The sequence below is a fragment of the Condylura cristata genome, unplaced genomic scaffold (genome assembly GCF_000260355.1).
Source record: "Condylura cristata isolate star-nosed mole 26May11 unplaced genomic scaffold, ConCri1.0 scaffold00006, whole genome shotgun sequence".
NCBI lineage: Eukaryota > Metazoa > Chordata > Mammalia > Eulipotyphla > Talpidae > Condylura > Condylura cristata.
Window position 1 is genome coordinate 34569950 of NW_004567107.1, and position 14018 is coordinate 34583967.

Below are 14018 nucleotides of genomic sequence, written 5' to 3' on the forward strand. Positions count from 1 at the left end.
GTTTGGGTTAAAACTTGTAGTAAGTGAGTCTATAGTCCGTTTTCAGTCCTCAATTCCTATGCAGGCTTGGACGCGGTGATCTCGGCGTCTTTACTCTGCTGCCATCTTCCGGAAGTCTCCTGTTTTCTATTTTTTAAAGTGTAAGTTTAGATGATTTATTTGATACCAACGTGTTTTTTTGAAGTGGTCAACCTAGAGTTGAACTACTTTTAGTTTGGGTGGAACCGGGGGGATTAAGTCACTGATTTGATCTTGCTGAGGAGAAGTGCTAACTTGTTTTTGTTGTACCACCAATATCCATGTTCTCTGTTGTTTCTGCTGTGACTCAGTGCTGTTAGTGCATTTCATGAAGTCAGTACCAGTCCTGAGGGTTTGGGGGGTTGGGTAGTATGCTGTCCAGTGCATGCACTCTCTCTCTCTTAACCAGGGCCCAGTGTGTGGAGGTCACTTCAGATCCTCCACAGTTGTTTCCCTTTGGTCGAGGGTCTTTACTTACGCAGTGTTTAGCTGTCCCTTCTCCAGGGCCCCTAACTGAATCAGAAGCCCTTCCATCTGTAATACCTACCTCCCCCTACCTCCTATTCAATGTAACATGACTCTATTCTGTATCATCTCTGTGTTATTTGTGTTGATTTCCAGTGCCCAAGGACTATATAAGTTATGCCTCCTTTTGGGAACAAAGCAAGGAACTTCTATCACCATCTTGGTCTAATCTCAGTAATTTAATTCTTGACTTTGATAGAAAAGTATAAATGTAAAAGTAGCTATTGAAGAATTAAAAATAGAATCATAGCTTTTAGTCATTTGAGAGAGAAAAAGGACAAAGGAATATTGGTAAAATTTCTGAGTAGAGGAAAAACCATATCCAAATTTAGATAAATGCACTCTCTTCAGATTTTTTTTAGAATTATGACTTGAATTTAACACATTTCCATGTATTCTCTAATTTTTTCCATTTCTTTTCACAAGATCTAGAACCTTATATGTATCAGAAAATGAAAACTAAAGAAATTGAATGGCATACAGTACAAGTCAATGATTATCTGAAGCAGTCTCAAGAGGTAAAAATATTTCATTTGATAGTTTTAAAAATAACATATAGTACAAGTCAATGATTATCTGAAGCAGTCTCAAAAGATAAAAGTATTCCATTTGATAGTTTTAAAAATAATCATGCACACATTACTTGTCTAACTATTTGGAAGTGTCTGTTTTACCTTTATGACCCTTAGTTAACTTCCAATTTGTGTTGACATTATATTTAATTTCTATTAATTTTATTTTCTTAAAGATTTATTTTTTGGGGGCCCTCCCTAGTGGCACAGAGGGTTAAAGTACAGAACTAAGAAGCTAAAGCCACTTGAGCATGAGTTTGATCCCCGCCCCGGAGATGATCCACATGGTGCAGCAGACCTTTCCTGACCCACCTACTGTTCCCATCAGCAGTGTACTGCTTCAGTCTGCCTGTTCTTGCTCCCCACTCTGTCTCTGGTGAATCTTCTGCACTTCTGGTCTGTACCCCAGTTCTGTATGAATAAATAAATCTTTTTTTGTTTAAAGATTTATTTATTTATGCATGAAGAACTAGGGTACAGGTTAGAGGTGCAAGGGCAGCAAGAAGATTCACCAGAGACAGAGAGGGGAGCAGAACAGGCAGATAAATGAAGTATACTGCTGAGGGGAGTAGCGGGCAAGTCAGGAAAGGTCTGCTGTGACATGTGGATCACTTCCGGGGCAGGGATCAAACTCAAACTTAAGCAGCTGATGCTAGCTTGCAGTGCTGTGCCTTAACCCGTTGGGACACCAGGGGGGGTCCAGTATTTTATTTTGTTTTAAAGATTTATTTATTCATGTGTACAGAAATGGGTATAGGCCAGAGGTACAGGAGTGGAGAGAGGATTCACCAGGAATAGAGTAGGGGAGCAGAACAGGCAGACTGACGACATGCACTGCTGAGGAGACAGGAGAGGTGTGCTGCACCATTTGGGTCACTTCCCTGGCTGTGTCTGACCTCACAGTGCTGTGTTTTAACATTGCACCACTGGGAGGGCCATAAATTTCTATTTTAAATCGGAGCTAAGTTGAATCTCTTACCTAGTTTTTCTACAATTCTCCTGCCCACTTTATTCATTCTTTATTATTATTCTTTATATAATTTATTTATCTACCCAATAATTTTTTCTGAGTATTATTAGCATGAGAGAGAATTCAGGAATTTTTGAAAGCTGTTTTTCAAATATATGCAAATTGCCTTGTGAAAGGAACATAAAGCATTTTAATATATTTTTAAGAGGCAGAACTAGAAAAAGGATGTATGAACTACTAGGAAGTAGATTTCAGTACAATTTGAGGAGAAATTGCTAGCAATTGGAACTTTCTAGGGGTGAAATGGTTTATTTCTGAAAGTGGTGAGTTTCTCAGTGTGGTTAGTCAAACAGACTGAGAAAACCTCTTTGCAGAAGTGATGGGGGGGCAGGGGCTGGGTATTGTAGAGTAAAAGGACTTTTCTCCAATGCTGAGAATCTCTGAGTTTAAAAATCCCTTTTTCTTAATTTCTACTAGTACATGCTTTTGTAATTGCCACTTATATGAACAGTGTGGTCCAGTTAGTCTAACCCAAGAAACCTTTTGGTGTTGGTGTGAATATTATTTGTATGAAGTTGGGAACTGCCTACAGTCACCTGTGTGAATGCACACTGTATTAAAATCCTCAAATATTATAGGAATTTAATATACGAAAGGTAGTGAAAGTAAAATATACAACTGCTTGAGGTTGAGATAGCATCTGTGTTCAAATTCTGACACAGCCGCTTCTGAGGCTTCAAAGCTATATACATCACCTAACCTATGAACTTCATTGGCTTATCTCTTAAGTGAAGCTATTGCCATCCATATACTTGATAGTGGATAGTAAAAATAATAACCTTCTAGAAAATGCCTAGAGTAGTCCCTGGAATGTACTAGATTTCAAAAAATTTTAGCTGAATCTAAATAGGCAGTAAAATGAGATAAACTCAAGATAATGTTATTTTAAATAATCAAGTGAAATGATAATATGTTAAAGATAGAATATAATGGTATAATGGTCATTGTTATCTGTCAACTTTGGCCTTTATATGTTATCATCAACTGATTTCATATGTTGACACTTATTGCTGCAAAACCTTTATATAGTTACTCTTTAGTGTCTCTATAAAAGTAATTTCATTCTGTGAGAGCCCAGCAACATGGAGTTACTCTGATGTTGTGCTAATGTTAGCCATCTTTCTAGCTTCAGGAGAAATATCAAACTAGAGAAAGGAAGGGGGAAAAAATATAACTTCTAAGGAGTGTGCAATGCAAGTGTATTCTGGAAATTTGGGGTGGGAGAAATGTTGGGTGAAGATGTAAAGGCCTTCCTTTCTTTACAGGATTTGAGCAAAAACTCTCTGTGGAATCCTCAGAGCACTGAACTCAGTAGAAACTCCCTGTGAGTATTTCTAAATTTGTGTCCTTAAGCATTGTTGGCTGCTGCTTTTTTTTTAAAAGATTTTATTTATTTTTGCATAAAAGAACTGGGATGCAAGCTAGAGGTGTGTTTACTGGGTAGTGCCCAGTAACTGTAATCTCTAGGCCACCAGGGAGGCCCTGGCTTTTATTATTATTATTATTATTTTTAAAGATTTATTTATTTATGCATACAGAGCTGGGGTACAGGCCAGAGGTACAGGGGCAGTGAGAGGATTCACCAGAAATAGAGTGGGGAGCAGAATAGGCCGACTGATGAAGTACACTGCTGAGGGGAGCAGCAGGAGAGTCAGGAGAGGCCTGCTGCGCCATGTGGATTACCTCCAGGGCGGGGATTGAACTTATGCTGAAGAGGCTTTAGCTTCGTAGTGCTGTGCTTTAACCTGCTGTACCACCAGGGAGGACTGTGACGTTTATATTTTTTAACCTGACTGGAGTAAAGGTACATTTTGGTCAGAAAATGAGAAGAAAAGGTGTGTGTCCAGTGACAATGTTTTCCCTTTGTTAGCAACAGTGAAAATAATTTATTCTACAAGTTTTTCTGTTCCCAGCCATGTAATCTCATCTCAGTGTCTTTTAAGAATATAACAAAGCATTTCCTACTATGGCACATTAAACTTTTGTCTCTTAGTGTCAAAAATACACATGAAGTAATAAGTATGATATGTTCTGATAGATAAGATTGTGCAATGTGTATTAAAGAATGGACATAAACCTGTCTTTCCTAAAGAAAAAGATTTCGATGGGAATTCTGATTCTTCAATTAAAAAAAATTCTTGTTTTTCCTTAATTTTTCAGTTAATGTAATCTGCCTTACTTTTGGTTTCTCATTCACATCATAAGTATTTATCAAAGCAGCAATTCTTTGAGTAGTATTGAGACAGAGAGACAATGGATGATGGGGATGAGGAAAGAGAGAGGAGATCAAGAACTCACATGACTGTGGACTTGGGTTTCCTCGTAGAATTTTACTTATTCAGGAACTATAAATTGAAAACCAGAAAACAAAGATTATTATACTTTGCTTGTCATGTTTTCTGGACTTACCAAGTTACATCACCAAATTCACTGCCCATCCAGCTATGGGAGTAGAATTCAGACTGTCTACACTACAAAGGGCCAGCTGATAAACATGCAGGTAGAAAGTAACTTGCGATTTTCAGGTCACTCTATTCAAGATGGCCTTTTCCCCTGGCTCTCCCATCAAGGTCTCGCCATGCAAGCCTGCCTCTACACTTAAAGTGCACATGACTTTTTTTCTCCCAAAGGTTCAGTAGTTTGTGCTCATGCAGAGTAGTGGGTTATTGCAGCATGAAATTAAACAATAATTGTAATTGTACTTTGTTCCCCAAGGACCTTAAATACTGTAGATATTCTTTGAATGCATTTATTCAGAGATGCCTGTGGCCACTTGTGCACTTGAGCAGGGCAAGTAACAATTTAAAGAGAACTAATTTCAGCCTGTGAACATTTAGGGGCCACGTGGGCTAATGAAACTGATTTGTAGACTTGTCCAGAGACATTCATAGACTCATTTGTAGGCATCTACTTTGCATAGTTCAGGAAACCCTTTAGTTTAATTGATCCAGAACAACACAAACACAGTTAAATCTTATATATGTTGTGTGATCACATTGCTAATTAAAAACAAAAACCAACAACTACTTTTCAGTTAGCTTAGGGCATGTATAGTAAATGAATTACATGTATACTGGGTGCCTATTTTTTTTTTTTAATGAAAATAACTGAAGGATTGTAAAATACTTTTGTAGTGATAAAGATAGGGGTCAGATATAACTGATAGTTTTCTTTCAAATAATTCATACATACATATATACAAGTAGACTGTTGCGATCTTACATACTTTTTCTTTGATCATTATGTTTTAAAGCGTTATTTTTAATTTTTCAAACAGGTTGAGAAGTTCAAGTGGAGTTAACAGTAAGTTTTTATATTCAAAGATTTTAATTTTTTCATCTTATTAACAGTGAGGTTCACGTTCCTCCTGAGAGTTTTATAGTCCTTGAAATTCTATTTATGATTTTTGTCTACTGTACAAAGTAAAGAGCACAGTAGAAAAATAGAAAGTTGAAGATAATCAGGACTGATTTCTGGTTTAAAAAATTTTGAATCACCTGTTTTTATGATTTTCAATTTTTCTCTGTGAGTAAAGGCAACATCACTGAACTCATGTTAGACTGTTTAACAATTCTCAGTCACTAGTGTTTCTCAATAGAGCCATTCATAAGATTGTATGTGAATGCCTTTTCCTTTTTGGTTTCAGTAGGACACTCTGCCTCAACTGGCTAAGTCAGGCTAAGCTACATGAGACAACTTCCTGCTAATGCCTCTCAACTCCTCTCAGCCTTACCCACAATTTATTAGCACCTGTTCATAATCTTGACCCCTTGATGCAGACTGGGCACCTTCCTTTTCTTTGTTTTTCTTTCTTTTTTTTTTCATTGAGGTAACATTGGTTTACACTGTTGTTTGTGTTCTGCAAGTACAGCCTTAGATGTGATTGCTACATTGCTCCTGCCACAGGACACCTATGATTTGCCATCATAGTCCATAGTCCTCCTTTCCCCACTTTGGTCTTGCCTTTCTCCCTACCCCTCATGTAGACTCAGTTCTACAGTGAGCTTTCTAGTGTTAGTTCTTATAGCTTGACTTTATCTGATACTTACTTTGGTTTCTCTGTATACCACATATAAATAATACCAGTTACTATTTGTCTTTCTCCTTCAGACATATTTTGCTTAGGAATCCCCTCCACCTTCATCCATGTCACTAAAGTTGTCAATATTTCACCTCTTTGATAGCAAAGTAGCATTGCACATTATATATATTCCACCTCTTCCTGATTGACTCATCTGTATTTGGACACTAGGTTGTTTCCATAGCTTGGCTATTGCAAAAAGTGCTGCTGTGAACGTAGAAGGTCATGCTTCCCTTAGAATTAGTATTGTTCTATTATTTAGGTAGATACTGAGGAGTGGGACTGCTGGGTCATATGGCAGATCCATCTTTAATCCTTTGAGAAGCCTCCATACTGGTTTCCACAGGGAATAGGCCAGTCTATGTTTCCACTAATAGTGTATAAGGAAGGGCTCCTTTTGGCTTTGTTGTTTTTGTCAGTCTCACAACTATGAGGTAGTATGTCATTGTGGTTTTCATTTGCATCTCCCTGCCTATCAGTGATGATGAACTTTTTTTATGTGTCTATTGGCCATTTGAATGTATTCTTTGGAGAGGTGCCTATTAATCTCTTCTGCTCATCTTTTGGTTGGGTTATTTTCTTTTTGTTGAACTGTGCGAACTCTTGTAGATCTTTGATATTAGTCCCTTGTTAGAGGTATGGTGTGCAAATATTTTCTCTAATTCAATCTTTTTATCTTAGGGACAGTCACTTTCCCTGGCATCTTCCTTTTCTGTGGTCTTGTTCTATCCCATGTTTACAACTTTCAGTTCCTTTATAGTTCTCTTTCAACTACAAATTTGTCATTTTGTCTACAAAAGAAAAAAATATTTTTCTAGTTTATAAACCACTGTTCTTATACCTCACCTCTAATTTAATTGAAAAAAATAATTCATATTTGCTCTTTGGCTCATGGTGTCTGTCCCCACTGTTCTATTGAAATGCCAATAAAACTGCTAAATCACATGAGCTCTTCTCAGTTCTCATTGATCTTGTTCTGATGTTGATCTGTTTTCTAAGTTTTCATGTAGTTTTTCTTCTCTGTAATTCTTGTATTTCTTTATTAACTGTTCTTGCTCCCCTGATGGACTCCTCTTCTTTTATCCAAACTGAAAATTTGAGTTGTTGACAATCTTTCATTCTTCTCTATCAGTTTTCCCTCATAACTCCACATTACATTGAACCTCATCTTTAAAAAAAATGTGCTTTTTTAAAGTCTAATTTTGTTCTGTGATCTGTGTCAAACTACCACATTCTCAGTGCAAGTGGTCTCTCCTCCCGAGGAAAACAGAATGGGAGGAAACGGCTTTGTGACTTCAGCACCTCCACAAGGCTCCTAAAAGCTGTATTTTTCTCTCCCCATTTCTCCTTCCTTAAGACCTCCACTAGTTTTCCCAAACTAAATGTTTACTTTCTTTTGTCCTTGATTTTGTATCAGCATTGTGGTTGGTTTTTCTTTTTTAATCTTATGTTCCTATTGGAATTATCTTTCTGAACAATACCTCATCACATATAAAGAAATCTTTGATGATTTCCCAATACCTACAGGGACAGACTGAAAAATCCAAGTCTTTCTCAATGCCTTTAATAGTCTAGTCTCAATCCAAATATCTAGACTCACCCTCATAAGATTTTTTATGCAATACCTCTTCATGCTGAACACGTGTTAACATCATATCTGTTAACATCATATGGGTGTTTAGAGGTATTTAAAACAATGTTCCACCTCCCTCTCACCCATCTCAGCAAATGACAACTCTATTCCTCCAGTTGCTAAAGCCAAAGACTTACAATCATACTTAACCTCCATTTTCTCATGCTCCTACACCCAACAAACCCATAAATCCTTTGAAATATTTCTAGAATTGGATTGTTTTTCTACCTCCACATACCAGTCTTCATCTCTTTGCTGGATTACAGGATGGCCTGCACACTATTGCTCTCTAAAAGCCTGTTTCCAGAGAGTGGCTGAATAATGCTTTTAAACTGAAAGCCAAATAACCTCTATTCTGTTCAAATGGCGTTCATTGCACGCTGTAACCATGAAGTTCAAGCACAGTCTTCAAGATCCTGTTGATTTGCTTGCCCTCCTCCAGCTCTTCAACCTCATTTCTTCTCAGCATGGTCCATACCATCCACATCCTCCTCCTTTGCACAGCGACCTGCCTCAGGGTGTTTACACTTGGTTTTTCCTTCTGCCTGGTGTTGTCATTTATCCATACTACTCACCTTCCCTTCCCTCAGATGTGTGCTCAAATTTATCAGAGACCTTGTATAGAAGGTCATAACCTCCCTGTTCCCCATACACCATAATTTTCCCAGCTTGGTATATATATAATCAGTATGTATCACATCCACTAAGTATTGATAGAGATTATTTTACCATTTCATGTTAGTATAATGTAGCCAGAATCTGTTTTATTGCTGCTATTTCTCTCCACTTTGACCAGTGTGTAACACATAGAGGTGCTTAATAAGCATGTGTTGAATGAATATGAACAAGATTTTATTTTCTTCTTCAATGCTGATGCCAGGATAGAAACTCAGCTTTATGAGATTGAAATAACCTGAGTTCTTTTAGTATTTCATATTATTTGTTTATGAAGATTCTGTAAACTTCTCTATATCTTCAGTGTAGTAGATCACAGTACCACAAAAGGAATTGTGCTTATAGTTTACATGTCTTTCTTTACCAGTATTTCGTATTTACTTTTCTTTAGGATGGTTGTTGCATCATATTCCCATCTGTTACACCTTGATCTATACCGGAAGTGAAAACTTTCTTTTTTATTATTGAATGAATTTATATAGGAAGAATCTTTTCTGCTGATCTTACTATAAACTAATCACCCCAAAGGAGGGGATATTTGTTCCATTCCTTATCCACTATCAAGCTGGAGAGATCTGTGAAAATGGGCTCATTAGCTGCCTACTCTACTAGGTAACAAGCAGTAACCATCATGAGACTAAACTTCTCCACTTTAATTTTGATTTTATGAAATGGCATAACTGTTCCCAGGATTCCTCTGGAGCCTTGTAACTTAGGGCTTGAGCAGATAGAAGAGAACCAGTTAAACTTGCAGAATGTTTTCCTAATACACAGTCCTTCTGTAACCAAATAAACCCCTTGGTGGCCTATTCTCCTCCCACTCCTTTGTTTCTGGTACATAGATCTTAATGTGTTGTCATCATTTTGCTGTCATTTTAGGTCAGCAAAGTAGTCTACTAATAACGTGGTATTAATAATGTGTTTATATGTGTGCCACTTCTTGGTAGTGAAGTCAGAGGATTGTGCTTCTGGGATGTTGTGAAATGTGATGGGCAGCTGAGTGCCTTCTGCAGCCCAGAGCTATAATTGGTTCAGAGGAAATACATCTTTGAGGCTAATATTACCTGTCTTTCTTCAATTCCCTATATAAATATGTTTGAAGATATTACATTGATGATTGGAAGCTGTCAGGTTTCGGTGCACAATAATGTGGTTAAAGGATATTAGGCAATCTTTTTCTAATACTGAGAAGCCATTCTGATTAACCTGTTCAATAATAACTTTGAAGGCAATATATTCATAAGCATGTATTTATCTCTAGCCAAGTAATTAAAATGCCAATCTTCTCTATAATTTCAGAAATCTCAGCCTCCTTCAAAAGCCCTCAAGAGCCTCACCAACATTATTCAGGTAGGATGCATGTGCACACGGACATGTCAACTGAGCTAAACATCTGTGATTCCGCATCTGTGAAGAGAAACATTGATTAATTCCATAGTATCAACATGACCCCCACCTTGAAAAGGTGTCATTAACACTGATAAGAACATTCAGATGTCTTACTTTGCCATCAGTTTGAGAAAATAAGTTTTTTAGGATGCAAGAGAATTTGGATTAAAAAATGTTTGTTTTGGCAAGTTCCAAATTGTGAAGAAAAATATGACTGAGATCTAAAAATTCCTTATCAGCTCAAAATAGGCCCAGAGCCAGAGGTCTCAGATTTTTGGAAAGGGAATGAGACAGGCCTGACTTGAGCCCTTTGAGGGAGGATTTTGTACCCTCATTGGACCCTCTGAACATATAGTTGCTTAATGAATGCCAACCCACTGAGAAAGTTCAATAGAGACACTCTACAAGGATGTTATTAAACAAAGATGTCAAGGGTCTTTCTCTTAAGCAGCATCACTTCAGAGTGCTTCAGTTGTTTTCCTTTCAATGTGGGAATAATTGTATTTGCCCTTCCTGAGGAACAATTTGCCAAAGGGCTAGTAGAGAATTGAGAGGAAAGCACTTTGAAATGCAAAGTAAGATAGCAACCACTGTACTCAAGCCATTTGGGTGGTCTTTTGGGTGTCATTGCTCTCAGCATTGTGTGAGATAATACACGGACAAGCCTTTTACACAGTCTGAAGCTTGGCACATGAGTAAATGTTTATTGGTGAGTAATTACCATTATTATTATATCAAGGTCATGTGTTCAGGGTCCAGTAACAGACTGCCTTACCCTGAAATTTCCTCTGTAGTGAATAGTATTTCAGGGGCTTCCAGACTCCACATTCCAGACTCTTGTAAACTGGGTCTTTCAGCTCAGCAGTAATCCATTATTTTGACTCCAGCTGTCAACTTAAGAAAGTCTCTGCTGAAGAATACTGTAACTCATATTGATTCTCATCTGTTAGGATACGGCTCTTCACAGGAAAATGCAGATCACTTGCTTCTAATTAAAATTGGTCTTCCAACTCTCTCTGGGAAAAGAAGATGAACTGTGCAAAGTCAACAGTAGATGTCCCCACAGTCCACCATGCATATTAGATTTGCTATGGGAAAGAAATACCAGAGACTGCAGATCACAGCTTAAAATGCTCTTTGAAAGAAAGGTCCACCTATGTATGGATTAGTATGTGATTTGATATTCAGGAGAGTGGAGGTGAAAGCCAGACCACAAACTGTGTTATATAATCTCATATAATCTGTTCCTAAGACTGGGATATCCTTCCTTTTTAACACACAATTTATTTTAAAAAAAATTGTATTACAGATAATATTTTTGGTAAAGGCAAAAATAAGAGGTTGGAAAAACCTCTTTGAATTTCACTTTGAAGTGAAATTTTGCCATTTATATAAATATATTGTTGTTGGGAGGTTTTCTGTAAATTCAACTCACTGATGCATAATTAAAAATAGTAAATCTGTTTTGTTTGCAGCCATCGAAAGGAACAATTTAATGAGGCTTTCTCAGACCATACCATTTACACCAATCCAACTGTTTGGTGAGTGCGGTTCCTACCTTGTTGTGACTTTGCCAGGAAGGAGGCATAACATCAGAGTAGATCACAGGAGAAAATATTTTATATCACTTTAGTTGAAAGTTTTGTCTTGGCCACTGGTTGCATTTTAATGAGATAATTTCCTAAAATGGAAACTCTTGCAAACTTCCCATCCAGAATCTAGGGTCAAAATTTATTTCTTTGGGAATGGGCTCTATAGTGAGCAGCAGTTAGGAAGAAAAAAAAAAAATCAACCAACCATGTGTAATGAACACAGCAGAAAATGATAAATGTCAATGAAAGCTAACTGGCATCTGAAGAGAAATGCTTTATATATTGTTTTTTTTTTATTTGTTTGTTTTGCTTTGTATAAACTCCTTGCATAGTAGAGAGAGCAAATGCCTTTTTCACTAGTGGACTGGTGAGCTAAAGAAGCTTGCATTAGCTAAGACTACCAGAGGTTCTTTGATCTTTTACAATATAACAAGAGTGTCTACAATGTTCTGGATTGTGATTCTCCTCACATTCCTCATGTGGAAGGCTAGGTGGCTTCTGGAATTGCAGATGCCTTCTAGTTCCACTGGGCGTCATGGCTAATTTTGCAACTCAATAGCTCCACTATAAATCCTCTATGTATATGAAACTCTATGGAGATCTCCAGTGTCACTTATCTGGTCATAGAAAAGAAATTCTTGAAAATATGTTACCTAACATTACTGATACATGTTTGTCAGTAAAAAGTTAAATGTATGATTGAGTGAATAGATTTCTTTCTTGGTAGACCAGTACATATGAAACAGTGTTCATATAAGAAGCTATTTGAAGCAGAGGTAAAAGGAGAAAGTTAAAAACAATCTCAATAGAAATTGTGTGTAGGATTTATTTGTTATGAAGCATTAAATACTGAATTAGGTGCAGTACTGAATTAGAACTGCCTCCTACAGTTCTTTAATGGGGAAGCTGTCTAGTAGTTTAAGAATATTTGTTTCTAAAGTAGTTTAAGTGGGATTAAGTTTGTATCTGAGGTTCTAGTTTCCTATAGCTAAGTTAACAGAATTAATCTTTACAAAAACTCAATGAAGTCCAATGTTATTTTTATCCCCAGCTGCTGTTGAGGTCAGTAAGGCTTTAAGTAACTTGTCTAGGTCCTCCCTGGTGGCGCAGAAGGTTAAAGCACAACACTAAGTAGCTAAAGTCATTTCTGCATGAGATTGATCCCTGCCCTGGAGGTGATCCACATGGCACAGCAAACCTCTCCTGACCCGCCCGCTGCTCCCCTCAGCAGTGTACTTCGAAGATCTGCCTGTTCTGCTCCCCACTCTGTCTCTGGTGAATCCTCTCACTGAACCTCTGGCCTGTACCCCAGTTCTGTATGCACAAATAAATATATTTTTTTAAAAGATTTATTTATTTGTGCATACAGAACTGGGGTACAGGCCAGAGGTTCAGGGGCGGTGAGAGGCTTCACCAGAGACAGAGTGGGGTACAGAACAGGCAGATCTATGAAGTACACTGCTGAGGGGAGCAGCAGGTGGGCCAGGAGAGGTCTGCCACACAATGTGGTCACCTCCGGGGCAGGTGGGAATTAAACTCATGCAGAAGTGGCTTTAGCTTCTCAGTACTGTGCTTTAACCCGCTGCGCCACCAGGGAGGGCCAATAAATAAATCTTAAAAAAAAAAAAAAAGTAACAGGTATGATCCTGCTTCTGTCTAATCCTATCTATTAAACGATGGATTTAACCATGCATTCTTATTGAGTATAATATCACCTCAATAGGAGCAAAAACATGTATGTGTGTGTGTATACACACACACACACATATGCACATAGAATAAGTGAATATAAAACAGATATACAGTATATCTTTGCTTATTAAAATATAATGGGAGGGATGATTAGGGGGGAAATGTTTCCTTGGGGTTGTAAATAGCATTATGCAAAACATAGAAGTACTTGTCCTTGACAAAAGAAGTAGATCCTTACTGCTTTGACTTTGTTTTGTCCAGTTATAATCTACAATAAGAGCAACTTAATTCTTGTATAGCATCTGATGTTTTTATCCTCTCCCCCTTTCCCTCTTTGCTGGACAACAAATAACTGAAAACTTTTCTTCTCACTGTTTTCTGATTATCTTGGAAGCCGAATGGATACTAAGTTGATATTTAGGGTGCTATCCATGTCCCAGACACAGAAGCTCACTGAGTTCCTCTCTGCATTTCTCTTTGCAGCAGGAGAAGAGGTAACTGTCTACAGGCTAGAAGAAAGTTCCCCTTTGAACCTTGATAAAAGCATGTCTTCTTGGTCCCAGCATGGGAGATCTGCAATGATTCAGGTGTTGTCGCGAGAGGAGATGGATGGTGGCCTCCGCAAAGCCATGAAAGTCATCAGCACTTGGTCAGAGGATGACCTCCTCAAGCCAGGGCAGGTTTTCATTGTGAAGTCCTTTCTTCCGGAGGTTGTGCAGGCATGGCATACACTCTTCCAGGAGAATACTGTGCTTCATCTTTGCCTCAGGGTAAGTCAGAACTTGAGCCCAACTGGACAAATCTAAGAAAG

At 37.8% G+C, this 14018-nt stretch overlaps 1 protein-coding gene across 1 annotated transcript in view; it reads left to right on the forward strand.

Moving 5' to 3' along the window:
- The window catches only part of TRPM6 (transient receptor potential cation channel, subfamily M, member 6), a 99487-nt gene that overhangs the window by 70164 nt on the left and 15305 nt on the right, over window positions 1-14018 (forward strand). Inside the window, exons 30-35 of the mRNA XM_004677990.2 lie at window positions 970-1061; window positions 3411-3469; window positions 5423-5448; window positions 9834-9884; window positions 11399-11464; window positions 13691-13977. Of these exons, the coding sequence (XP_004678047.1) occupies window positions 970-1061; window positions 3411-3469; window positions 5423-5448; window positions 9834-9884; window positions 11399-11464; window positions 13691-13977 (581 nt within the window). The remainder of the gene's footprint in view (window positions 1-969; window positions 1062-3410; window positions 3470-5422; window positions 5449-9833; window positions 9885-11398; window positions 11465-13690; window positions 13978-14018) is intronic.